The sequence below is a fragment of the Cervus canadensis genome, chromosome 1 (genome assembly GCF_019320065.1).
Source record: "Cervus canadensis isolate Bull #8, Minnesota chromosome 1, ASM1932006v1, whole genome shotgun sequence".
Taxonomy (NCBI): Eukaryota; Metazoa; Chordata; class Mammalia; order Artiodactyla; family Cervidae; genus Cervus; species Cervus canadensis.
Genome location: NC_057386.1, coordinates 25,946,149 through 25,971,673, shown reverse-complemented (window position 1 = coordinate 25,971,673; position 25,525 = coordinate 25,946,149). Strand labels below are relative to the sequence as shown.

General features: G+C 53.3%; 1 protein-coding gene across 1 annotated transcript; it reads right to left on the bottom strand.

Moving 5' to 3' along the window:
- Nucleotides 1-12,765: 12,765 nt before the first annotated feature.
- Nucleotides 12,766-25,285, bottom strand: NT5M (5',3'-nucleotidase, mitochondrial). The gene is made up of 5 exons (XM_043472513.1): nt 25,028-25,285; nt 22,239-22,339; nt 17,567-17,627; nt 16,276-16,390; nt 12,766-13,375 (listed from the first exon to the last, which is right to left on the bottom strand). The coding sequence occupies exons 1-5, from the start codon at nt 25,283-25,285 to the stop codon at nt 13,233-13,235; spliced, it is 678 nt and encodes a 225-aa protein (XP_043328448.1). The 3' UTR covers nt 12,766-13,232.
- Between the last annotated feature and the right edge of the window lie 240 nt (nt 25,286-25,525).

The window sequence follows — 25,525 nt, the reverse complement described above, 5'->3', positions numbered from 1 at the left end:
AACCTCGGTTTGGATGGCTTGTTCCTATTCTGGCCACTCGGGCCACTTTCCCAGCTGCTTCAGAGACATCGTCAAAGGTGGGCAGACCAGCTAGACCCGGTCGTCAGTTGCTCTCACGCTGGTGTGTCAGAGAGCTCAACTCGGTGCTCTGTGACAACCTAGGGGAGTGGGATGGGGTGGGAGGTGGGAGGGAGGTTCAAGAGGGAGGAGACACATGTATACTCATGGCTGATTCATGCTGTAGTACAGCAGAAAACAGCACAACATTGTAAAGCAATTAACCTCCAATTTAAAAAAGAGCCCACGTGTTCCATGTTGGTGCATCGAGGACCGGGCTTGCTCCTGACTTTGGTCTCCTCCACCGTGTCTGGTCCTAGCCCAGGGCACAGACCAAAGGCTCCCCATCTCGGTGGTCCCACGGGCTGAGCGTGTGGGCCCCAGCCTCAGAGGCGGGGATGTTGACTGTGGTTTTGCTGGGCACCCAAGAACGTGGCGAGGAGCCACTGCCAGTCTCTGGGCCTTTCCACAATGCTCCCAGCCCCACAGTCACACCAGAGCTGATCTCAGTCTGTGTCCCTTAGAGCTGCCCACCCCCAGGGCCGCCACGGACAGCTGAATGGGTTGTGCACTGCCCGAAGCATCCTGCCCTCCCCACTCCCCACGCCACACCCCCCAACAAGGGCCCCAGCCAGTGCCCTTGGCCCCTCTGACCCCTGATCTGGGCACTCTGTCTAGCAGACACTTGCTGAGACCTCATCCACTGTCCCCACCGAGAATACTTTCCCAGCTTCCTTCCCAGATACACAGCTCTTAACAGACTCATCTTCTGTCTCCCAAGGCTCAGACTTAAGTGAGAGCCCAAGGTTCCCCAGGGAGGAGCTGGGTCAAGATGAAGACTCAGGAGCTCCCACCTCAAGGCCCTGCTCCTCCTCCAGAAACAAGCTCTGCTGGCCTCTGGGATGGGTGGCCAGGAAACGAAGGGCACCCTGGACGGGGCAGTGACCTTGCCCAGGTTGCCTGGCCCTCAGCCTCAGTGTCCTCATCTGTAAAATGGAAGCATTTGTTCACGGATGTTCAGTGCAGTGCTAGTCACAATATTGAAAAAATAGAGGCAACCCACGTGTCCATCAGCAGATGATGGACAAACAAGCCATGGTCCATGCAACAATGGGATGTTACTCAGCCACAGAAGGAATGGAGCACTGACCATGCTGCAAAGTGGATGAGACTGGATTATGCTCAGCAAGAAGCCAGTCACCATGGGTCACATGTGTACAATTACATCTACGTGAAGTGTCTGGAACAGGTAAGTGTGCTTCCAGACAAGGGCCAGAAGAGGGGTGGTGAAGAGGAGCTGGTTCCCTTTGAGGGTGGTGAACATGTTCTAAAATTGATCATGCTGATGACTGTGCGACTCTATGAATGGACCAAAAGCTGTTGATCTGCACACTTTAAATGGGTGAATTGTATGGTTTGTGAACTATTTCTTTATAAAGCTGTCACAAAGTGGAAATGCTAAGAATAATATCTGTCTCTCAGCATTTCCAGGAAGATGAAGTGAGGCGATCTGGGCACAGTCTTGGCACAGAGCCTTGCTGGCAAACAGCAAGCACCTGATCAACGTGCCTGCACTCCCACTGCTCAGCGCAGGTCAGTGGCCAGCGGCATCAGGGCCTCGCTGGAAATGCAGAGTCTTGGGCCTCCCTGGGCTGCATCAGCAGCTATGTTTCAGTGGCTCCACAGGTGAGTCCTGGTCAGGTTCAAGTTTGAAAATCATGGACAGCAGCGATAATTCTACAGGAATCTCAAATGTGAGAGCTCACCAGAAACCCCTGGAGGGCTAGGTCCGCTGCCACAGTTTCTGGTTCCAGGGTCTGCGGCTAAGCCTGAAAAGAAAAGTGAAAGTCGCTCAATCGTGTCTGACTCTTTGTGACCCCATAGACTATACAGCCCATGGAATTCTCCAGGCCAGAATACTGGAGTGGGTAGCCTCTCCCTTCTCCAGGGGCTCTTCCCAACCCAGGGATCAAACCCAGGTCTCTCTCATTGCAGGTGGATTCTTTACCAGCTGAGCCATCAGGGAAGTGTGAGCATTCCTGACACCTTTCCAGGTGATGCTGCTGCTGCTGCTCCAGGGGCCCCACCCAACAGCTGCGGCTCTGGGGTCTGAGACGGGCCCTGCCTGCCCCAGGAAGGGGAGGCTGAGCACCTGAGGCCTTGGGCACCAGTGGTCTCAGCCCGGCTACACATGGAGGTGGGACCTTCACCATTTCCCACACGGGGCCCCACTCCCCACCAGCTGCCTGGAGTCCCAGCTGGGCTTTCTGCATGCAGCCAGGAGACACTTGGGTGCTGCCCAGAGGGAGCCCTGTCTGCAGGACTTTCTCCTTCTCGGGGAAGGGGAGAGCTGAGTGCAATGCCCCTAGTGCTGGGACACAACCAGGGCCTCAAACTGCGGGGTCCAGTCCTGCCCAGGTCTGATGGCCCTGGGCAGAGGCAGACAGGCAGTTCCCCCCACATGCAGCCCCTCTGGGTTCCAGACATTAAAGGGAGTGGGGGTGGTGGGGGCCCTGGGACAGAGTGAGCCAGAATGGGCTGAGCTGGGCCTGACACCTCTGGGCTCCACCTGCCCAGCAGCTCAATGACCCTCAGGACGCCTCTCCAGCCCACCCGTTAACAGCTCCCACCAGGAGTTGCTCTCTTGCCTGGATTGTTGGGAGTTTTTCCTCTTTATAAAACAATTTATATTAAGCAGACTCTGAATAGAGCTCTTTAGGATGGGGTTTGGTTTAAGCCGCCCTAAGTTTAATGGGCTGTAGGGGAGGGGGTCTGTGCTAATTGCCTCTCAGGCCACTCTGAGTCCACTTTGTGGCCAGGGTCATTATTCTTGCAGCCGTCCATGACTGGTTTCTCCAGGCCTGACCACTTGCTCCCAGTGGCCCGACCCCGCCTTTATCTGGAAGGTCAGCGTCTCTGAGCTCAGATCCCCGCTGGTCCCTGCAGGCCTCTCTCAGGCCACAACACTCCGTAGGGGAGCTGCTGGCTTCCTGGAAGGCAAAGAGGACTTAATGAAAAGGGAGGTGCCTGGGGCTGGGAGGCGGAACACAGGCGGGAGGATGGAGTCTTCTGTGTAAATAAATAAAAATCAGGCTTTGGGGTAGAGACGCACTCATTCATGCAGCCCCTTTGGGTGCTTCAGAGAAGACACCTCTTTCTCCCAAGTGCAGCTTGGTGGGAACACTCAGGCTGATCTCAGCTCCCCCTGTTTCACCGGCCAGGCAAGTCTTGCAATGCGCAACCTGAACGACTGCACAAGGAGGCCTGTAGGCACTCCTGCCTCTCCTCCTGGCGCCTGGCAGGGCTGGGGCCCATTAGGGACCATGAACTCATCGAGTGCTCTCGCTGACTGTGTGCTGGGGAGACAGCTGAGAATGGCCTGTGCATTTCAGACCCACTCTGTTGGCAGAAGTGGACAAGAAAATCATCACTTGAGAAACAAGATGACAGTGTGATACCAGAGGAAAACAACGGGAGTGAAAGCAAGGCCAGCCAAGGGTGCGCCAAGGGCATCATCAGCAGTGCTCTGGTTTCATCCTCTGCAGCCAGGATATACAAACAGTGCTCTCCTGGGCTCCAAGGACAGTTGCTATTACACTGCCTCTCAGAGCCCCCAGGGCTGCCCCTTAGTGAGACTCATGGCTTGAGGAGAGGAGGGGGCTAGGAAGAGACCCCCAGCTGCTCCCTCCCTCCCTTGCTCTCTGATGGATCCTCCCACAGAAGCCAGAGGCCCAGGAAGGGCCCATGTCCAGGATTACAACAATGGACCAGGTGGATGCTGAATCTAGAGGGACAAACACTGTTAACCTCATTTTAGAAGTGAAGAAACAAAAAAGACATGAAGGCTTACAATGGACATAAGCACTAGTCCCTCTGGACCCTGGTGGCCCTGCCCACAGCTCCCGCAGCAAGTCCTGTGGGTTGTCTGTCTGGCCAAACTCAGACCAGGCGCAGGAGCCTGGCAGCCAGGGGCTCAGGGAAGCACACTTCCGTCTTCCCCGTGGGAAAATCCCCTAACCTGGGAAGGATGCTCAGAAGTGCCAGTCAGACAGAGTGGCTGGTGTCGGCCCCGCGGAGGGAGGCATGGACTCTGGGCCACGGCAAGGGAGCAGGATCAGTGGTTGCAGGACTGGAACCAGGGTCTTGACCCTGCCTCCCTCCACCCGTGCAGGGAATAGTTCTTGAATCACCCAAATGGAGTGGGAATCCTCTCACCCAAACATCTCTTTTTCACAAGGCAGAAACCAAGGCACAGATGGGAAGGGGCTTGGTGGGGACACAAAGGGGTGAGGGGTGAAGCGGGTTGGGCCCTTGGGTGGGGCTGGGGGGCAAAACATAGGGTGCCGTTCTGTGAGACAGAATGCAGGTGTTACCCCGCTTTCTGAACAAAACAGCTGGCACCCGGCTTTTACATTTTTAATTTTTTTGTGTGTCTTTTAAAATGTTTTCGTCAGCCATCCCCACGGCTGTAAAAATAGAGCTGCACAGACGCAGACGCAGCTAAGCCGGGAGCCAGCCTGAATATTCAGCTGGAGGGCACAGCGCTCAGGAAAGCAGTGAAACCTGATGAATTAAGCAGTGTCCCCAAGCTGGGCTGGCTGCCCATTTCCATTTCCTGTGGCCTGGGAGCCAGGGGAAGGGAGCCCCTGATGGAAAGGAAATACACTTGGTTTCTGGGTTCCAGGCAGAGTGGGCTTGCCTCCTCCAGGAAGCCCTCCAAGTTTTCAAGAAGTTGCTTCACCTCTCAGGAGAGCCTGGAAGACCTATTTTCTTATTGGTGGTGTTTGGCTCCTGAAAGTACACCCCTTGCCATCTGGGAGGCACCCCCTGGGGGGCTGCCCTACCCATCCCAGGAAGTTCGGGGTTAAAGCAGGAACACAGATCCTTCAGCCTTACCTAATCCTTGACAGCTCTGTTGCTTGATCTGAACACCTATTTATCCTCCTGGCAGATTTCCCCAGGCACTGACCGGGACCTGCCCAGGGCACTGATGAGGCTGAGGAAGGCGGCCAGTTACCCCGGAGATGTGTACAGTCACCCAGGGGAGCCAGGTGCAGGGGTCACTGTCATAGCAGTACCTTGGGCTAGTGGTCTGAGGACAGTAATAAGCTGAGGTTGGGGCAGGTGGAGGCTGTCTGTGCTCACCTCTGTCTCCTGCCCCACCTGCTCGTGACCCTGTCTATACTCACAGCCACCCGGGTCTTCTTTCAGCCCTCCTGCCCTGGGTCTTCAGGCTTTCCTGGTGTCACTAGTGGTAAAGAACCCACTCCAATGTAGGAGACATAATGAGACCCAGGTTGCATCCCTAGCTGGGGTAGATCCCCTGGAGGAGGGCCTGGCAACCCACTCTAGTATTCTTCCATGGAGAGAGGAGCCTGGCGGGCTACAGTCCATAGGGTCTTAACGGGTCAGACACAGCTGAGCAATTAACACATACACAACTTAAAAAAAGAAATACAACCCAAGCCATATCATCCGGCCTCTGGCTGATGGTTTCTGGTCGCTCTGTTGCCTTGGAGGCTCCTTGCGGGGACTGAGCTCCATCTTCCACCCGGGAGTCACATAGGAGAGGTTGGACTCCCGAGGTGAGGGCAGCTACCCACCAGCTGAAGGACCACAGGTGACTCAGAACTTATTGGTGAAACAACAGTGTTAGACTAGAGATAGGATCTCTGGAGAGTCTATCTTTTCACTCCGAATGTCCTGTCCCGACCTGTGGTGTGCCAGAAGGGCCCGGGCAGTCAATCCAGGGCCTCTCGGCCCCGGGGGAGTCTGTGCCCACCCCCATCCACCCCCATGCCTGGCTCTTGGAGTCCCTCGTTTCCAGTTCTGGGAAGCATCCCAGTGTGTGAGTCAGGGGTTCTTAAAATTTTCTAGGTCACAAACAAAGTTTCCTAGGTCACAAACTTCTTAGAGGGTCAGCTGAGATGGCCAGCTCTCTCCCCAGAGGGACTGGAGCAGCGTCAGAGCCGCTCTCACAGTGGTTCATGCTCCCCCTGGGGCTTTGCAATTCCTGGCTGTGTGGGCTGCTGATGGGTCCAGGTCCCGACCCTGGCCCTGCTGTGACCCTCTGGACCTGTGGGCACCTCAGACTTCGCATCCGCAAAGTGGGTGTAGGGAGTGGCTCACGGAAAGCTCAGGGGCTGCTTGGCGGAGGTTGGCAAGTCTGGACTCACAGGCAAGCCCTGCTCCCTCCCCTCCCTGATGCTGCCTCCCTCCCAGCTCTGTTCCCTCCTACTGGTCCCACTGCCCTCGCTGTGGTTTCTGCACAAGAGGATACAATCTGACTGGTCTGCTGAGCTCAGCCACAGGTTTCTCTCTCTTTTCTAAGGAGATGGTTTATTGTCTCCAGAATAACTAGCTCCTGCTGTGCTTCATGCCTGGGCTGGAAAAGAATTTCCAGAATGAGAGCGTGTGTGTGTGTGTGTGTATGCTCAGTTGTGTCCAACTCACTGTGACCCCACGCACTGTAGCCCACCAGGCATTCTCCAGGCAAGAATATTGGAATGGATTAGCCATTCCCTTCTCCAGGGGATCTTCCTGAGCCAGGGATTGAACCTGTGTCTCTAGTATCAGCAGGCAGATTCTTTACCACTGAGCCACCTGGAAGCCCAGGTGGGAGGCACTGTTAGAATAGCCGGCTGGCTCAAGGGAGAGCCAAACTCTTCTGCAGGCTAGCAGCCAATTTTTATAGCCTCAAGATAGAGTAAATTCCTGCTGGAGGGGTGGCACTAGGTGATTATTAGGATGCTATAGGGTGGGTCCCTTGGACCGTAAGGAGATCCAACCAGTCAATCCTAAAGGAAATCAGTCCTGAATATTCATTGGAAGGACTGAAGTTGAAGCTGAAGGTCCAATACTTTGTCCACCTGATGCGAAGAACTGACTCATTGGAAAAGTCCCTGAAGCTGGGAAAGGCTGAAGGCAGGAAGAGAAGGGGAAGGCAGAGGATGAAATGGTTGGATGACATCATCGACTCGACGGACATGAGTCTGAGCAAGCTCCGGGAGCTGGTGATGGACAGGGAAGCCTGGCATGCTGCAGTCCATGGGGTCGCAAAGAGTTGGACACGACTGAGTGAACTCAACTGATAGGGTGGGTAACACAGTGGGTATTTTACCTAATACACGGGAACTGGCCGGTTTAGATCCGGAGACTCATGGCAACAGTTGCTATGGGGCTTGGTAGTGAGGTTTTTGCCAGAGGTTTTTGGTATGTGACCTTATAACAGGGCTCCACAGCTTCATCCTTCCTTTGGCAACGTTTTGTTTTTATGACCAGTCCATACACGTTCATTTGAAAACAATGCAATGTCTCTTTGGACTGCTTGTGTACATATATTCCCAGTCACGCCTCTCTGACCTGTCAGTTTCTGTGGGAAAAGTACTAAAACCTATCCCTAACTGCAACTGACCATTTCTCTTTATAGTTCTGTGAGTTTTTATTTTAAACATATTGAAACTATGCTGTTAGGGGAACAACATTCCATAACCTTTATTTTGCTGGCAGATTGCTTCTTGCAGCCTTGAATGAATGAATCTAATTTCGTCCCTTTTAAAGTACTCTTCCTTTGTTTTCTGTTTTGTCTGATTCTGATGTGCACTCATCTATTTCCTTTGGTTAGGACTTTTTTAAGAAGGTATTTTCCCTTCTGCTATGAAACTGTCATGGGTCATTGTCATTTATACATGTTTCTTGAAGACGGGATTTTGTTTTTTATCTCTGGAGATTTTTTTTCCTGAATAGGCATATTTAACCCATTGGTAAAGAATCCACCTGCATGCAGGAGACATAATGAAACGTGGGTTTGATCCCTGAGTCCGGAAGATCCCGTGGAGAAGCAAATGGCAACCCACTCCAGTATTCTTGCCTGGAAAATTCCATGGACAGAGGAGCCTGGCAGGCTCCAGTCCATGGGGTTGCAAAGAGTCAGACACAACTGAGCATACACAACACACATACATGTTAACTGCAATGGCTGAAATATTTGATCTTATTCCTGGTGTCACTTTTGTTTTCTATTTCCTGTGCTTTTGTCTTTCATGCATTCTAGTATTGTTGGATTTATTTCATTTTTCCCATTTCAGTGTTTCCTTCTAATAGTTTACAAGTTATACACTCTATTTTATGCAGATCTCCCTTAACACTTTCACTCACATACTTAACCTTACTGTACCAGTACTGTACTCATTCTGAACCTGTACCTCGACAAGAGCTTTGGCATGCTTTCCTCTGTCCCATAAACTACCTCCTTTTTTCATAACATCTATAATTTTAGTCCCAAATTGTTACTAATCCTTAAGCAGCCAACACGCTTTTAGACTTAGCAAATTTTTATCATTCTTGACTCATCATTGTTTCTTATATTCCATTTCCTGGATTAGTTTTTCTTCTTGCCAGAGAACAATTAGTAGTATTCTTTCAAAAAGGAATTGTTTCTGATGCCAAATGATCTGAGACCTCCCATGTCATTAGGAAGTGTTTTTATTCTTACATTCAGCTGGGTATAGAACTCTGAGTGTGCAATTATTTTCCCTCAGGATTTGGAGATAATTACTACCTTTTTTTTTTGTTTGTTTCTAGTATTTGTTACATTCTCTTACAAGTTGTCTGGTTTCTGTTTGGAAATATTTAGGCTCTAATAAAACATCAACCCCTGTCCAGTGGTAGATTCATCCTGCCTGGCCCTTGTGGCCTCTTTCAATCTGAGTTCCAGGACATTCTCAGCTTTGGGAAGTTCCCTCCTGCATCTTTGTCTCCTTTTGGACCAAAAAATGAACTCTGTCCTTTGCATCTACACCTTCGTTCCTCGTCCTTTCATGCTGCGAGCCCTTGGCTTAATCATCCAACGCATCTACTTGCTCTTCAACTGTGTCCACTAACCCATCCAGCCCATTTATCAAGTTTCTCCAATGACCAGATTTAATTTTCCAAACACTCTAGTTGGCCTTTTTGAGGGCGCAGTGTAAGACTAAGGCTCTCTGCCTAAGGCTATTGAGTATTCCTGCTCCAAGTTCTAGTTTTCATCATACCCGTTCCTTGGGTATCGTTCCCTTGTTCAGGTGTCCGACAACTGTTGGTACCTGAGGTTCACCCCAGCCACACAGCCCACCCACATGTGCAAGAGCAGAGTCACCCCTAAACAATGCCCGATGTGCTGGGCTGGGGGCTCCCCACCCCCCTGAGGTCCTGCCCATCCCTTTAGCCTGGCTCTCACACTCAGCCCCCCAAACACAGATGCCTGTCTTCTCTGCTTGGCCCAGGTGTGTGGGGGGGTTGGGGGTGAGGAGGAAGAGGGCTCAGCTTACCTGGTGGCTCCCACTGAGGTGTCCTGTGAGGAGCCGGGCCCCTCGAGCCCCAGACCCCGCCCCCCAGGCTCCCTCCTTCCCTCAGGCCCCACTGGTGCCCACATTTAAGGTGTTCCCCCACAGTCTCAGGTTCACCTCCTGGAGGGGAAAGTTGTCCCACATGGCTGGGGCCTGGGACCATGGCAGGCGATGGGGTTTCAGTGCGAGTCATCCACACTTAGGGCTCCTTTCTCCCATCCTGGCCTCAAGCAGCAGCTGTGGGTGGTGGGAAGGGCACAGCCTCTGGCATTTGGACCGAACTCAGGCTCCACATTCTCACCTTCAGATTTCACAAAATTAAAATGAACTTATCTTACTCAACCTTGTGGTTAAGATGGAAAACTTGGTTTGTGCCCAACCCTCCCCCTGCTCCCAACTCTTTCCACTCGCTTAGCAGGTACTCCCACCCCCCAGCATCTGAATCCAGGCAGTTAGTGCCGAGGAGGTCCGAGGAGGACAGAGCCATGGCCCGGCAGCCCCTGTTTCAGTCTGAGGTCAGGGGCTCCGATGCCACCAGGGTCCAGGACTCCTGGGTCGTGGGGGCAGGGAAGAACCCTCAGCTCCAATCAGAGCAGTCATGCCCCCGACTTGGTCCCTGGGCCAGACCCCTGGGTGCCTCACGCCGGAAGGAATATGTCCACCTGTAAACGCATCTGAGGGCTCCTGCTTGCACCTCTGGTTCATATGGAGCCTGTGAAGGAGGGGAGCCAGGAGGCGAGGCTGCTACCACAGAGGCCTCCAGGAGAACAGGGAGGGACACTTGAGGTCTCCCAGCTGGACCCACCTGGACCGCAGTCTACCTCCTGGTCTATCCCTGGGGCTCAAACCGCTCCAAGCCCTCTGCTTTCAGGTACTGTCCACTCAGCCGTCAGCAGCCAGAGTCCCCTCTGTGCATAGCCTAGGCCCTGCCCACAGGAGTTTTCAGAACCAGGACGATGGGTCCAGGCAGGTCTGATCTGAGTGCCTGGCTCCCTCCGGCCTGAGGTGAGAGCAGCCAGTGCTGGTTCTCTGGCGCCATCCGGTGTCCATATGTGTGAACTGCAGCTCCCGCACCGGAGGACACCACCTGCGAACTGAACTTCCAGGAGGGTCGGGTAGGGAGGCAGCCTCACAAACAGCGATCCTTTGGACCCACGTCTCTCACGATAAGAACCTTCATCACTTCCAGCCTCTTTAGGCCCCAACCTGTGGGTCCAACCCAGCACTGCACAACCAATGATTTTTTTTATTTCACCAAAATTGCCAACAAGGCCAAGGTGTTGGCTGGGGAGGTTATTGGTTCCCGTTTCTACGAATTTCTATCCTTAAGCATTTCTATCATCCGTCCCAGCATGGCCCAGTCCTTTGAGGCAAGCAGGTATGTAAGCCTGTAGGCCTGCCCCCTCCCCTCTGAGGCCCGGCCCCTAGAACAGGGCAGCTCTGAACAAAAGCCTGCAAATGCGGCTGCTGGGGCCCCTTGTTCCCTTGGGCACAGCGCTGGGGAGACAGCGACCTGACTCCCCACAAGGTCAAGGGGCAGCTGTGTGCAGAAAACCTTCTAGATGGAAAATGGACATGAGACACAGGAGTGACACACCCCAGGAACTGGGGGGCGCAGGGCATCTGGGGTGTGAGGGGCGTCTGGGGGTGCAGGGAGTCTGGGGGCGTGGAGCGTCTGGGGGTGCAGGGCATTGGGGGGGGGTGTCAGGCACAGGCCAAGGTGCCCGGGACCTGCACACACGCCTGATGCAGAAGCAGGGTGATGTCTCAGCCACTCGGGGGTCATGAGCATGATGGGTGTTTGAGGCTTGTGGCTGAGATAGGTTTTCTGGGGCCAGGCAGGCTGGACACAGCCCTCAGCTCAATGGACACCCAGGGTCCAAGCTTGTCCACGGTGGCCAGGGGGATGAGTGGGGGCCGCTGCTCCAGGAGCCCAGAAGTGAGCTTAGGAGTCCTTCCTTCTCTTCCTTCCCTGAGATTGCCGGTGCCCCCAGTAATCACTGGCTCCCCATCACCACGTGCACACGCACAAGCGCACACACACCTGCGTCCATTTCAACAGGCTGTGCTGCCACCAGGTGGCCAAGTCAGGACCAGTGCCCCAGGTTCCTGTCAGAGCCTTCCAAGTCCACTGTTCTGGATGCCAGGGCTCTGGCCACAAGGGCTCCAGCCACTGGGGCTCTGGTCACCGAACCTCCCCCCACCTTGTGTCACTAAGCAAGTCCATTTCCTCCACCAAGCAGCAACGTTGTGGAATAAATGTCCCTGTTTTCTGCAACCCTTTCTTATGGGGGCTGACCAACCCTGGAAGAGGCTCAGAGACATGTGGTTTGGCCCAGGTCCCAGGAAGTTGGTGGCAAACCAGGCCCTACCCTCCTGGCTCCCACTTCCCGCCCCCTCCCATGGCCTCTCCCCTGTGGCCTCTGGGGGGCTGAGCTTGCCTCAGCCCTGCTCGCTGGGTGGCCTGGGCTCACCTGGAACCTCTCTTGAGCCTTGGACTCCTGGGATGGTTGTGGGCAAGACCAAAGGTATAAACACACTAAAACTCAGCCATGCGGGTTCATGTTCATTTCTCACTATCTGTTGTTGTTCAGTCACTCAGTCATGTCAGACTCCTGGTGACCTCATGGACTGCAGCACGCCAGGCTTCCCTGTCCCTCTCTATCTCCCAGAGTTTGCCCAAATTCATGTCCATTGAGTTGGTGATGCCATCCAACCATCTCATCCTCTGCTGACCTCTGGTATGCCTCCTGCGCCCCCCAACCCCATGTAAAGTGCTTGCAAGCCGCGGGAGGGGTTATGAGGCTACATAAAGTACTCATCAGTGTGCAGGATGCGGTGACACTGGGATGGGTCCCAACTGGGGAAACTGACCCAGAAAGTGGAGAAACACCCTGAGTCTTTCTGCCCAAACCTGGAGCTTCTGCTCCTCCCAGGGGCTCTACATCTTGAGCCCAGAATATCTACAATGTTTTCAAGGGGTCAGTCTCCACTCTCCATGGAGCTGAGGCATTCTGAGATCACATGATGGAGCCCCAATACCCTCCTGGTAGGGACCCACCTGCCGCTTTTCTATCCTTCCTCCTGGCTGACCTAGGCCGGGAGCCTGAGGGGCAAGCAGGGGCTTCCTGGAGGGCAGCTGTGGGGAAGACAGCAGAAGTAGATGAGAAAGCGCAGGCAGGGGGCTTCTTCATAATGGGCTGCTTCCCACTTGGGGACATCATGGCCGCCAGTATGACCACCTCCACCACGTCAGGGCCTGTCATCCCTGACCCCATGCAGCCCATGGCAAGGCAAACCTGCCAAGCTGTGCCTCCCACCCGCCTCTCACCTCTCAGCTCCCAGCTGGACACCCAGGGACCAGACGCAGAGGACCTTGGGGTGGGGACTAAGAACAGCATTTATTGTTCATGCCTCCAGCGAACCCCCAAGCTTGCGAACCCCCAGGTTGGAGTGGGGGCCGAGCCCTCCAGCCAGTCAGAGGCCGGGCCGTGAGACCCCCTGCATGAGGCCAGCATGACCTGGAACTCGCACCATGTTGCTGGATCCAGGCAGGTCCCTGGGGGAGACCCCACTGGGTGTCGGGCAGGCGGCAGGGGCTGAGGTTCAGAGGGGCCGCTCGACCATCTGCTCCTGCATCGTCCTCAGACCAGGTAGCTGCCGGCAGGGAGGGGGCTTCCCTGAGGGAGGGGAGGACTGCCCCACCGAACAATGCCCCAGCTCCTCCCAGACCAGAGGCCTGAGGTTGGCCTGGGCGCCCAGTGTCCTGTGCAGGCCCCTGGGCCCGCCCTGCACTGAGGTCCGTGGAGGGCCCGGCCAGGCAAGTACAGGACCAGGGCTCAGCCCAGCTCAGTGGGGCCGCTTGCTGTCCAGAATCGCCCTCCAGTCATCTGCCCATGAGTGCAGCCTGCGGCTGGGGGGCTGCAGCTGTGTGTGGCGGTTGTGACAGGCTGTGAACAGGACGTGCTCCCAGCTGGGGTTCGGCTCGGCCCCTGGGGGAGAGAGCAGCACCTCAGGCCCGTGGCAGGAGCCCCGGGGGGGTCACACCAGCCCACTGGACAAGGACCCCCTTGCAGCCCTGGACCCCATTGCAGGTGCTCATTGGAGGGTGACCCTCGAGATGCCTGCCTGACCTGCCCCCATGCCCAGGCCAGCTCTGTCACCAGCTGTTGACCATGGGCCTCATAAGTCCCTCAAGCTTCAAGTCCCTCATGTGGATTCCACTTTCTGGACGCTGATGGGGGTAGAGATGAGGATGTTTCCCCAGCCAGTTCCAAAAGTCATCAGGGAAGGAATGTTTCAAATTTTCCCACTGAGGTGTCCAAGAGAATAGGATTTAACCCTGAAACTGTTGACGACCACCAGCAGAGGAGCATCTGCCAGAGCATGCAGGCAGAACCAGGAGATAAAGAAACCGAATCTGATGGATGTTGTCTGAGCTCCTAGATTCAGCCACGCCTGAAGCCCTTCCAAGAAGAAGAAATGTAAAAAAGCAAAATGGTTGTCTGAGGAGGCCTTACAAATAGCTGAGAAAAGAAGAGAAGCAAAAGGTAAAGGAGAAAAGGAAAGATATATCCATCTGAATGCAGAGTTTCAAAGAATAGCAGGAAGAGATAAGAAAATCTTCCTAAGTGATCAATGCCAAGAAATAGAAGAAAACAATAGAATGGGAAAGACTAGAGATCTCTTCAAGAAAATGTGAGATACCAAGGGAACATTTCATGCAAAGATGGGCACAATAAAGGACAGAAGCAGAAGATACTAAGAAGAGGTGGCAAGAATACACAGAAGAACTATACAAAAAAGATCTTAATGACCCAGATAACCACGATGGTGTGATCACTCACCTAGAGCCAGACATCATGGAGTGTGAAGTCAAGTGGGCCTTAGGAAGCATCACTATGATCAAAGCTAGTGGAAGTGATGAAATTCCAGCTGAGCCATTTCAAATCCTAAAAGATGATGCTGTGCAAGTGCTTCACTCAATATGGCAGCAAATTTGGAAAACTCAGCAATGGCCACAGGACTGGAAAAAGTCAGTTTTCATTCCAATCCCAAAGAATGTTCAAACTACCACACAATTGCACTCATCTCACTTGTTAGCAAAGCAATGCTCAAAATTCTCCAAGCCAGGCTTCAACAGTACATGAACTATGAACTTCCAGATGTTCAAGCTGGATTTAGAAAGGGCAGAGGAACCAGAGATCAAATTGCCAACATCCCTTTGATAACAGGAAAAGCAAGAAAATTTCAGAAAAACATCTACTTCTGCTTCATTGACTACACTAAAGCATTTGACTGTGTGGATCACAACAAACTGTGGAAAATTCTTAAAGAGATGAGAATACCAGATTATCTTACCTGCCTCCTGAGAAATCCGTATGCAGGTCAAGAAGCAACAGTTAGAACTGGACATGGAACAATGGACTGGTTCCAAATTGAGAAAGGAGTATGTCAACGCTGTATACTGTCACCCTGCTTATTTAACTTCTATGCTGGGTACATCATGTGAAATGACAGACTGGATGAAGCACAAGCTAGAATCAAGATTTCTGGGAGAAATAGCAATAACCTCAAATATGCAGATGACAGCACCCTTACGGCAGAAATCAAAGAGGAACCAAAGAGTCTCCTGAAAAAAGTGAAAGAGGAGAGTGAAAAAGCTGGCTTAAAACTCAACATTCAGAAAACAAAGATCATGGCATCCAGTCCCATCACTTAATGGCAAATGGATGGGGAAACAATGGAAACAGTGACAGACTATTTTCTTGGGTTCCAAAATCACTGCAGATGGTGGCTGCAGCCATGAAATTAAAAGATGCTTGCTCCCTGAAGAAAAGCTATGACAAACCTAGACACATATTAAAAAGCAAGAGACACTGCTTTACCAACAAAGGTCAGTCTAGTCAAAGCTATGGTTTTTCCAGGAGTCATGTATGGATATGAGAATTGGATCATAAAGAAAGTTGAGCACCAAAGAATTGATGCTTTTGAACTGTGGTGTTGGAGAAGACTCTTGAGAGTCCCTTAGACTGCAAAAAGATCAACCAGTCCATCCTAAAGGAAATCCATCCCGAATGTTTATTGGAAGGACTGATGCTGAAGCTGAAGCTCCAATACATTGGTCACCTGATGTGAAGAACTGACTCACTGGAAAAGACCCTGATGCTGGGAAAGATTGAGCGCAGGAGGAAAAGGGGATGATAGAGGATGAAGTGGTTGGATGGCATCACCAACTTGATGGACATGAGTTTGAGCAAGATCTGGGAGTTGGTGATGGACAGGGAAGCCTGGCGTGCTGCAGTCCATGGGGTTGCAAAGAGTTGGACACTACTGAGTGACTGGATTGAACTGAACTGAACTGAAGCCCTCCCACCCCAGCTTTTCAGTTTGATGAACCAATCATTTCCCCTCGCCATGATAAGCAAATTCAAGGTTTGTTTATTTTGGGGGGAGGGGGACACCCATAAGCAAAAGGGAAAAATACAGCTCCCAAACCACCTTCAACTACAGAAATTAGGTTTTGCTTTCCTGGTTTACATATTAGATTCAGTCCAAATTACTTTTGAGGAAAAAAGAAAGGATTCTGTTGCTAAAAAGAAATGTTTGGAAGCCAGAGTCTGGCCCTCATTTGACAGGAAGGCAAGGCTTCAAGGTGTACAGTGACTGGATCAAGGCTGCCCAGTGCATTAGCCCTGGGCTGGACTGCTCTCCCTGACTCCCTGGGGGTGCATGTGGGGAAGAAGCTTGTCTCCCTGAGAGGGAGGAGGCTCAGCTTGAGGTTCAATGCTGGACAAGATACCTCACACAGATCTGGTGACTATGGGGCTGGGGGATGGACACTTGGGTTGGAGCCCCCCTGCCTGCCCTTCCCCCACTTCAGGCCACTTGCCTGTGATGTCCACCCGGTCATCTATGAGGAGGTCAGCGGAGACCACGGTCTTGTCTCTGGTCAGCACGATCTGCTCCAGGAAGTCAGGGCCGAAGTGCTTCTCCACCCAGGCATACTGGAACGAGAGCGGGCCAAGGGGAGGCAGTGCTGTGAAGCCAGGGCACCTCCAGGGAGACTACCCATGTGCAGGGGACCACAGGGCCGTCCCAGTCCACAGCTGTGAAGTGGCAGTACCGCGGCTCTGACCAGATACCCCAGCCCAGTTCAGGTCCCCCATGCACCCTGCAAGGCTCCAGCTCAAGGAAACAGGATGCAACCCTTAGGTGCATCGTCCCTTCCAGAAGCCCTGACCTCCTGCCTTCCAGCCGTACCCGAGCTTTGGTCTGGAGGCCACATGAGAACTGGACCCACAGTGGGAATGGGTGTGCGGTGCCAGAGCCAGGGGTACGGGCGTGTCTGGGGGCTCCCCAGATACCCTGCTCCTAGTGATCTTCCCCAGCAGATGGGGGACCCCACACAAAAGATCATGCAGCCTACTTCTCTTAAAGCCCCCCATGGTCACAAAGTAACACGAACATCCCAGAATAACTGGGTGCCATCAAGTCCACAAAATGGCTTTGCAAGGCTATCTCCTTGCCAAACTGGGTCTATGAGAACAAGCTGACATCTGGACCGTGCACTCGGCCAGGACTCGGACACCCCAGGCCTGGCTTTGCTTCCCTTCAGAGGCCTTGGGGTGCCTGTTGCTTGAAGCCCCGACCACTGGTTCTGTAAAGGCCCTGCCTTTCAGCCTCTCCCTCCCCCTCCCGCTTCTGCCCCTGCCCCACCCCCAGGTCTCTTGGCCTTTGCTCAGCTGTTCCACCACTCACAACTGGTCCTCCCAGTTCCTCCTTTCCCCAGGGAGCCAGCCTGGGCTTCTGGGCTTCCTCCCTGCTGGACCACAGAGCCTGGGACACCTGTCTCTCTTCCTGCCGCACTGTCCTCAGCTCCCGAGAGCAGAGAGAGGCATTTTTAAGCCCCAGATGCCCAGTGTTGTAGCAGGGTAACTGTTTCCTGAATGACAAATGTACTTACTTTCTTATTGCTAAAGTAATGGCTAATCAAAGAGATTTTTAAAAATCAAGGAAAGTCAGAGAAACATCTATACTTGACAGAATTTCCTTCCTTCTTTTTTTTTTAACATTTGGGAGGAGGCCCCGGCCCAGACCCACGGGCGGGCTGGAGGGGAGGGTCCCAGCCCTTCCCCAGGATGCAGGCAAGGTGAGCAGAGGCCCCGCGGCAGGTGTCTCACCTTCTCGAAGGGACAGTACTTGTACATCTTGATGGGGCTTGTGCAAATGAAGACGTCAGTGCTGGGGAGAGAGCAAGCAGGTGAGGCTGTGTGCCCACAGCCCCCCAGCCTGGGCCCACACCTGCCCCCACCCCCCCGCCACAGCCCTGGCCACCACGTGGGACACCAGCCCGGGGCCTGCAAACCACATGGCAGCCCCCATGCAGCCAGCCACGCAAAGGTGAGGAGCCACCACCCCAGACATGGCAGGAACTACTGGGGAAGGTGAGCAGCATCCAGCCAGGGAGGCTTTACAGGACAGAACCAGTTATCAGGGACATTGGGCCCCGCTCAGCACAGAGCCAAGAATCCTGCAAGCCAGAGTCTGGGTCAAGGCTGATCTTCCTGGGCCCTCAGGGACCCCTGAGGTCTGTGCTGCGCCAGCGCCTCCTACAACCCCAGACCCAGCACCCACCAACAGTGCCAGTGGGTCCCCTGCCCCTCGGGGTTGCACCCGTGGGACACTGGGTCCCGGCTCCTTCTCTCTGAAAAGCGGTCCCGAGAGGCCTCAGTCAGACTGCAGCCCTGGGTCTCTCCTGCTGTGTCCCTGTGGAGTTGCCTGTTCCGGACATTTCGTTACAGGAACCCCACAGCACGTGGTCTTGTCCTTTGGGGTCATGTTTTCAAGAGCACTGGAACTTCAGGCCTCTTTCATGCCTGGTGACGTTGTGGTGATGCACATGCTACCAGGATGGAGGGCGCGGCTACTTCCCTCGAGCATCGAGCTGCTGGGGACGCCCGTGTTCAGGGCCTGGTGGATCTGCACCTCCATTTCTCTTGGTGCGACTGCTGGGTTACAGCCGGCTCCATGCCCCGGGGACACGGCTGCTGAGGCAGCAGCTGCATGTTTCGATCCCACCATAGGCAACAAGGACTCCAAGCTCCCTCCATCCTTGGCTACACTTGTCTTTCTTGTCATAGTCGTTCCGTGGGCTTCCCGCTGTGGTTGTGACTCATTTCCCTAAGGACTAATAACGCTGAGGCAAACTTCACATGCCTAGTTGCCATCTGGAGGTCTTCTTTGGAGAAATGCCAAACTCAGCGCCTGAGCCCGTGCTTTTAAAACCTAAGTGAGATGACACCCTTCTCTCTTCAACCATGTGCCCCACATCCTTCCTGCTCCACACTTGCTGAAACTTTGGTTTCCTTTGTTACCAAATCAGCAAAGCCCTTCCCCTCCCGGGGCCTGTACCCCTGCCCACTCTGCACTTCACTATTCACTTCGACCCTGCAGGTCTAGGGTCAGATGTCACCTTCTTGGAGAAGCATCTGCACCTGAACAAGCCCCTCCTGGGCAACCTCCAACACAAAGCATTAGACACAAGGCTATCCACTTGGTTTTGACTGGACCCCTCTCTCCGTGCAAACTTTGGGGACAGACTGATCATCAGAATTGTCTACCCAGCTAAGATCCAGAGTAGAATTAAAGGGCCAATGCATGTCGCAGGCTGGAATTTCTGCAAAATAGAGCAGCTGAGAAAAAGCTCCAGAACCCACATGCCTCCTCTGCTGCCCCCTAAAGAATCCTCAAACACGTCTGCAAACTAACAAGTTCTGGGAACCCACCCCACCTTGGAAAGAAACCTCTCATAGACCTTCTCTATGCTGCTTTGGCCAAAGGACACTCTTCCTCCTGCTCACCTATTAAATTCTATCGAGTAGTAACAGTGGCAGGTAATGCTTATACTGTGCGCATTTTACAGATGAAGAGATCGAGTTGCCAAGAGTTTAGAAACGTGCTATGGGTTTGATTCTGGAGAAGTGGACTCACTCTGGTTCACACTGAGCCTTAACCACATGCAACCCAGCTCCCCAGACCACAGCTGGTGAGTGTAGTCCAGACAAGAACAGAGCTTTTAAAAGCTTTATATGGGATTCCCCTGGGGGTCCAGTGCTTAAGAATCGCCGTGCAATGCAGGGGACACATGTTTAATCGCTGGTTGGGGAACGAAGATCCCACATGCTGCAGAGCAACTAAGTCTGCACACCACAACTAGAGAGTCCACGTACTGTGACCAAAGATCCCGCATGATACAACCAAGACCCCAAACAGCTGGAAAAAAAAAAAAAGGCTTTGGTGCAAAAGCTTTTTACATGTTCTCTGCCTCTCTGGGTTTTTGCTACAGGTAGAAGAAGTTGTATCACACCACTCCAGTGTAAATCAAGTTCAAATCATAGACTAGAATAGAATATACTGCTCAGAGGGCCTGGATTCAAGACTAAAGATAAATTATCAACCAAACCAGCATACAAGTCAACACAAACAAAGTGTTTTGTGCTTCTCTGATGTCTACTTATCATGTGAGAACCTTGAAAGCTGATGAAGTTCAAAGGCAGTTACATGGCATGTGCATACGTGCTAAGTCGCTTCAGTCATGTCCAGCTCTGTGCGACCCTATGGACTGTAGCCTGCCAGGTTCCTCTGTCCCCGGGATTCTCCAGGGAATAACACTGGAGTGGGATGCTGTGTCCTCCTCCAGGGAATCTTCTCAACCCAGGGGTTGAGCCCACGTCTCTTATGTCTCCTGAACCGGCAGGTGTGTTCTTTACCACCAACACCACCTGGGAAGGCCAGTTACATGGCACAACCAAGGCCAAATCACACCAAATATTTGATTTGTCATTGTGACTACTAAATTTAAGCAAATCTGTGATCAATAAAAGTTATGCAAACCTAGAAAGAAATCCTAACATTTATGCGCAATTGACTTTTGAAAAGGCAGCCAAGACCATTCCAAGGAGGAAAAGAAGGGTCTTTTCAACAAATGACTCTGGGACAACTGGATTTCCCACACGAAAAAGAAGGAAGTAGGACCTCGCACCACATGAAAAAAATTAACTCAAAATGAATCAAACAAACTGAACATAAGAGCTAAACCTATACAACTCTTAGAAGAAAACACAGGAGCAAATCTTTGTGACCTTGGGTTAGGCAGAGGATCCTTAGAGATGGCAATAAAAACACAAACAGCCAAAGAAAATAAGAGATAAATTTAACTACATAAAAATAAAAACTTTGGGTTCCAAAGGACACCAGCAAGAAAGTAAAACAATAATCATAGAATAAGAAACTGTATCTGCAAGTCATATATCTCACAAGGGACTTGTTACCCAGAATATATAAAGAGCTCTTAAGAGTTAACAATAACAAAAACGACAAATAACCCAATTGAAAAAAAGTTAGCAAAAGATCTGAATAAACATTTATCCTAAAAGGATAGACAGCTGATATGCACACCAAAAGAAGCTGCATAGCATTTGTCTTCAGAGAAATGCAGATCAAAACCACTGTGAGACACCACATCACACCCACTAGGATGGCTAAAATAAAAAAGACCACAGTTAAATAAAATAAATATATTTGTTTAAAAAGAGACTTCCCCGGTGGTCCAGTGGGTAAGACTCCACCCTCCCAATGCAGCGGGCCTAAGGTTCAATCCCTGGTCAGGGAACTAGATCCCCACATGCTGCAACTAAGACCTGGTACAGCCAAATAAATAACAAATAAATATTAAAAAAAATACTAATAAAAGACTACAGCCAGGGTTGGGAGGGGGAGTTGGATCCCTCCAATGTTACTAGTGGGAACGTAAAACGTGCAGCTGAAAACAGTTTGGATTCAGCCCATGACCCGGCAGTTCCACTCCTGGGTACACACCTAAGAGAACAAAAACAAGCGACCACAAAGACCTGTAGGTGAATGTTCACAGCAGTGTTAGTCTCCATATTTAAAAAGAAGAAACACCCCAAGGTCTACCAGCTAATGAACAGATGGACAGAACATGGCGGGGCCACAGGACTGACGGCCACTTGGCAGTGAAATGAGACAAAATGCTGACTCACCCTGGGACACAGATAAACCTGGAAACATGCTGAGGGAAAGAAGTGGCCACAGAAGGCCAGATACCATAAGAAATGTATATGAAACGTCCAGAAGAGGCAAATTCAGGGACAGAAGGCCTACTGTGGTTGCCATGGGCAGTGTGGGGAGGGCGACTGTGGATGGTCCAGGGTTTCTCTGGGCGGGGATGGGGAGCTGATAGGCTGTGAAGCTGACGATGGTGATGCATGAACACCTCTGTGACTCTGCTAAAAACCACTGGGTGTGGGCTGCGTGAATTACATGTCAGTAAGACAACTGTTTTTTAAGCTCTCAGAGGAGGAGCACTGTGTTACTGGATTGCAGTGGACACTGGTTCCAGGTGCAGGGGGGGCTTCAGCTCACAGGGTCAGGCGGATGTCTCCCCCTCCTCCTGCTGCCACCTCCTCCCCATCTCTGCCAGGTCCCCGTCGCACCCCTTCACGCACAGGGCCCTGTGTTATCACAGTCTTCCCGACTGATGCTCTGCTCACCGCCTGCTCCCCGGCTGGACTGTAAGCTCCAGGGTAGCAGGGAATGAGTCTAACAGTTGGTTCTCAGGGATTTGCTGAATAAATGAACCCAGGACACCCAGTGAAGCACATCAAACTAGACTCCACATTCTCCCAAGTTACTAAATGGAAGCATCTTAGCCTGCAGAGAGGCCCTGGAGGACTGAACAAGCCAGCCCACGCAGGGTGCAGGGCGAGCGGGAGGAAGACAGGCAGAGGGCACACGGGAAGGGGCGTGGACCCTGGGTTGGGACAGACTTACCTCTCCAGGTTGGCCATCTGTTTCACGGCTTCCACAGCCCCTGGGAGAGGTTCGAGGTCAAAGAAGAAGTTCTCAGACTCCCAGATGCTGATGGCCTTCTCCTGAGAAGAGGGGGAAAAAAAGCAGGTGATGCCCGGGGTCCTCAGTACCCTGAGCCCCACACCCGAGGACAGTCTTCCCGAAGGCAGGTGGGTGGAGCGGGCATGTGCTCCAGGAGGGGGCCAGCTTCTGCAGGGATCTGGCAGGGGCCAGCTACAGGGTTCAGAAGCTGGCTTTGCTGGCGGCCTCATGGGAGTCAGAGGGCGGGAAGGCTGGCCTTCAGGAACCACGTCCTTGCTTGTCTAAGGGCCAGGGCACCCTGGAGGTCGCGAGGGTGGGCCGGGTCCTGCCTTGATGCTGAAGCCCTCACTCACGTTCAGTAGCTGGAGGAGCTCAGGCCTTTCATGGGGGCATGGGCAGAAGGTGAGCTCTGCGCAACACCAGCAGAGCAGCTCCTTATCTGTGCTATGTGTTGGGATGCCAATAAACACTGTGTTGTTGTTGTTTTTTTTTTTTAAGTATTCTGCTGTTTTAAAGTTTAAAAGTCCCAAATGCAGATCCTCATTTCACATGTGAGAAAACCAAGGCTCAGAATGGGGACAAGACCGACTTAATGTCACACAGCAAAATGGTGGCTTCCAACCACCTGGCGAGGAGTGCCCACCGTATGCTGCTGGCCAAATTCAAGTCTGCAGTATGCCACTTCCTTCCAGGGCCAGGCCAAGAGGAAAGTGACAAACCCCAGCCTCTGAGAAGCAAGAAACAGATCCCCCCTCAGGTCAGAAGCCCCCCATCCCAGAACAAGTGCTGCCCCCACAGTGAGCACACGGAGGTCACACAGGTCGGAGGTTAACTCAATGGATTTAAGCAAACCAGTGCTTATTGCTAACATACACTATGTCTGACTCTCACATCCCTCAAGGGGCAAGAACTGCCATCCCCAGGATACAAATGAGGCAGCTGCGCTTCACAGGCTTTTTTCAAAGCCACTTGAAAATTTTTTTCAAGTTCAGAACTTGAACTTGGGTCTTCTGACTCAAAGGGGTGTGATGCCAGTGTGACTGGTGGAAAGCAGGCTCGAGGAGGAGTCAGAAGTGCTGGCCCTGGCGGTGTGACCTGGGGCTAACCACTTCACCTCTGACCAACGCCCCAGCTTCCCTCCCTACCCCCAACCTGCTCTGAAACCCCGGTCAAGGCATTTCCTCTCTCTGGGATCAGTTCAACTGTCCAACAGTGTAAGATTCTAAGTCAGTTACAATGAGCTATGCCTTCCTCTGCCCTGCTTACCCCTCGGCATGTGAAGATCAAAGGAAATACAGACAGACCCATGTTTTGTAAACCATGGATGCCTCCGTGTGTAAGCTGGGTGCCTGACTGGGTGCTTTTCAGGCAGACGCTGGACCAGTTGTGCCAGGGGAGACCCAGGGAGGTCCTGCCGTGAGTGGTGCTGGAGATCAGGTCACATGTGCCTCTATCAAAGCCCTGTTGCCTGCAAGGTTCCCAGGAGCTGAAATGCACAGCAAGCTCTCGGAGTAGCCCTTGTTGGTGCCCCTGGAGCTCTGCTCCCAGGCCTTGGAAACCAGCAAATCATCCCCTCAGAGCCAGAGTCTGCACGTGGGAGCAAGGGACTGGAAGAGCCACTGGCCTGAGAGCTGGGGGTGGGCTTCCCTTCCACATGGTAAGGTGGTCCTGGGAGGAAAGAGGTACTGTGACTGCATTGCTGAGCGCCCTCTGTGAATGAACACACCCAGGGTAGAGGAGGAGGTCAGAGCCTGCAAAATTACTAGGGCGTTTTCTCCAGTCTACGGTTTTTAACTGGGTATCAGGACTGGGAGGAGTCAGCACCCCAGGCTTGGGGGAAGGTCACCCTCTGAAGCGCCTGGTGTTCGTGAAGAGAAGGGGCACTTGATTTCCTTTGGAACACTGACCCCTCCACAAACCAGAATTCTGTCAAGATGCTGCTCGTGAGTCACAGAACTGGCACTTGTTGGGGGAGGACAGAGGACAGGACTGGATGACCTTGGCATGCAGAAGGACCGTTGGATCCTGGCTGCCCCTTCCACAAGGGAGAAAATCAAGCCTGCCTCATCAAGGAGGGGATGCAGACTAGCTGGGTTACAGAACAGGCTCTCAAATCATATCAGCTCTCCTGGCAGCCACCTCAGAAGGCTCGCTGAGGGACAGCAGAAAACACTGGGCCTCTAGGTTGGTCCAGGGCAAAATCTGGCTCCTGTCACCAAGCAGTTTAAATGTACAAGCCAAGCCATCTGTCTGGGAGTGAGCCTGGTATCTCCTCTCCATACACCATGGACTCAGAGAGTAGAGCACTGTGGGAGGGGGCCTGTCAGAGCCCAGGTGCTCAGGGGGGCTGGCAAGGCCAGAGGATAAGCCAAGGAGTAGATCCAAACCCACCGTGACACTGAGTCCCTGTGTGCTGTGATGTCCAGAAAGGCTCACAACCTCTCTGGGCCTAATTCTACTGGGAGCCACGCTTTGCTGTAAAAGGGCGAAAAGAATGGATGCTAAAGATGCTCATCAAATCCACGAGGAGGAAGAAACAGGAATGTGACTTGAGGCCAAGTACACCCAAAATTAAAGTCAGTTGAAGATGGAGAGTTGGATATATTACGTTTTATGTACTCCTGAATTTTGAGAAGCCCTTGATGACAGCCAACAGCGTGGCCCCCCAGGACTCGGTGCTACGGGAGGCGAGCCCCAGGGGCACGCGCGCCCGGGGCGGGGATGCTCACGCTCAGCCCGGGCTGCAGGCGGCCGTACTGCTCCGACACCCAGAAGCCGCGCCGGTCCTCCAGCGCGATGAAGGGCTGGTCGGGGAAGCGCGCGCGGAACTTCCTGAGGAAGCCGCCCTCGAAATCGGCCAGCACGCCGTCCATGTCCACCAGCACTCGCAGGGCGCGGCCAGCAGGCCCACCCGACGCCCAGCGCCGCCCTGCCGGCCCCGCCGCGCCGCGGGGCCTCCGCGAGCACCAACCGCGCAGCCGGATCATGGCCCCAGGCGGGCGCTCGCCGCGGGCACCGGGGCCATGACCGCGGGAGAAGACACTGCGGGCCTGGGGGCCGGGCGCGGGGCGCGCGGGGTGCGGGGAGCGCACGGACGCGCGCGGCGCCGAGGGCGCGCGGGGTACGGGCGGGGGGCGCGGGGCGCGGGGGGCAAGAGCGCGCAAGCTCCGGCCCCAGAGCGAGGCTGCGGTTTCGCCGCCCTTAAAGGGAACCGCGCCGACCGAGGC

What these genes read in the sequence shown, in the direction of transcription:
- NT5M (XM_043472513.1), bottom strand. Translation starts at nt 25,285, where the DNA reads ATGATCCGGCTGCGCGGTTGGTGCTCGCGGAGGCCCCGCGGCGCGGCG. An exon ending in GCCTGCAGCCCGGGCTGAGC is followed by an intron (nt 22,340 to 25,027) that starts GTGAGCATCCCC and finishes CCCTCTTCTCAG; the next exon opens with GAGAAGGCCATCAGCATCTG. An exon ending in TGACCGGGTGGACATCACAG is followed by an intron (nt 13,376 to 16,275) that starts GCAAGTGGCCTG and finishes TCTCTCCCCCAG; the next exon opens with GGGCCGAGCCGAACCCCAGC.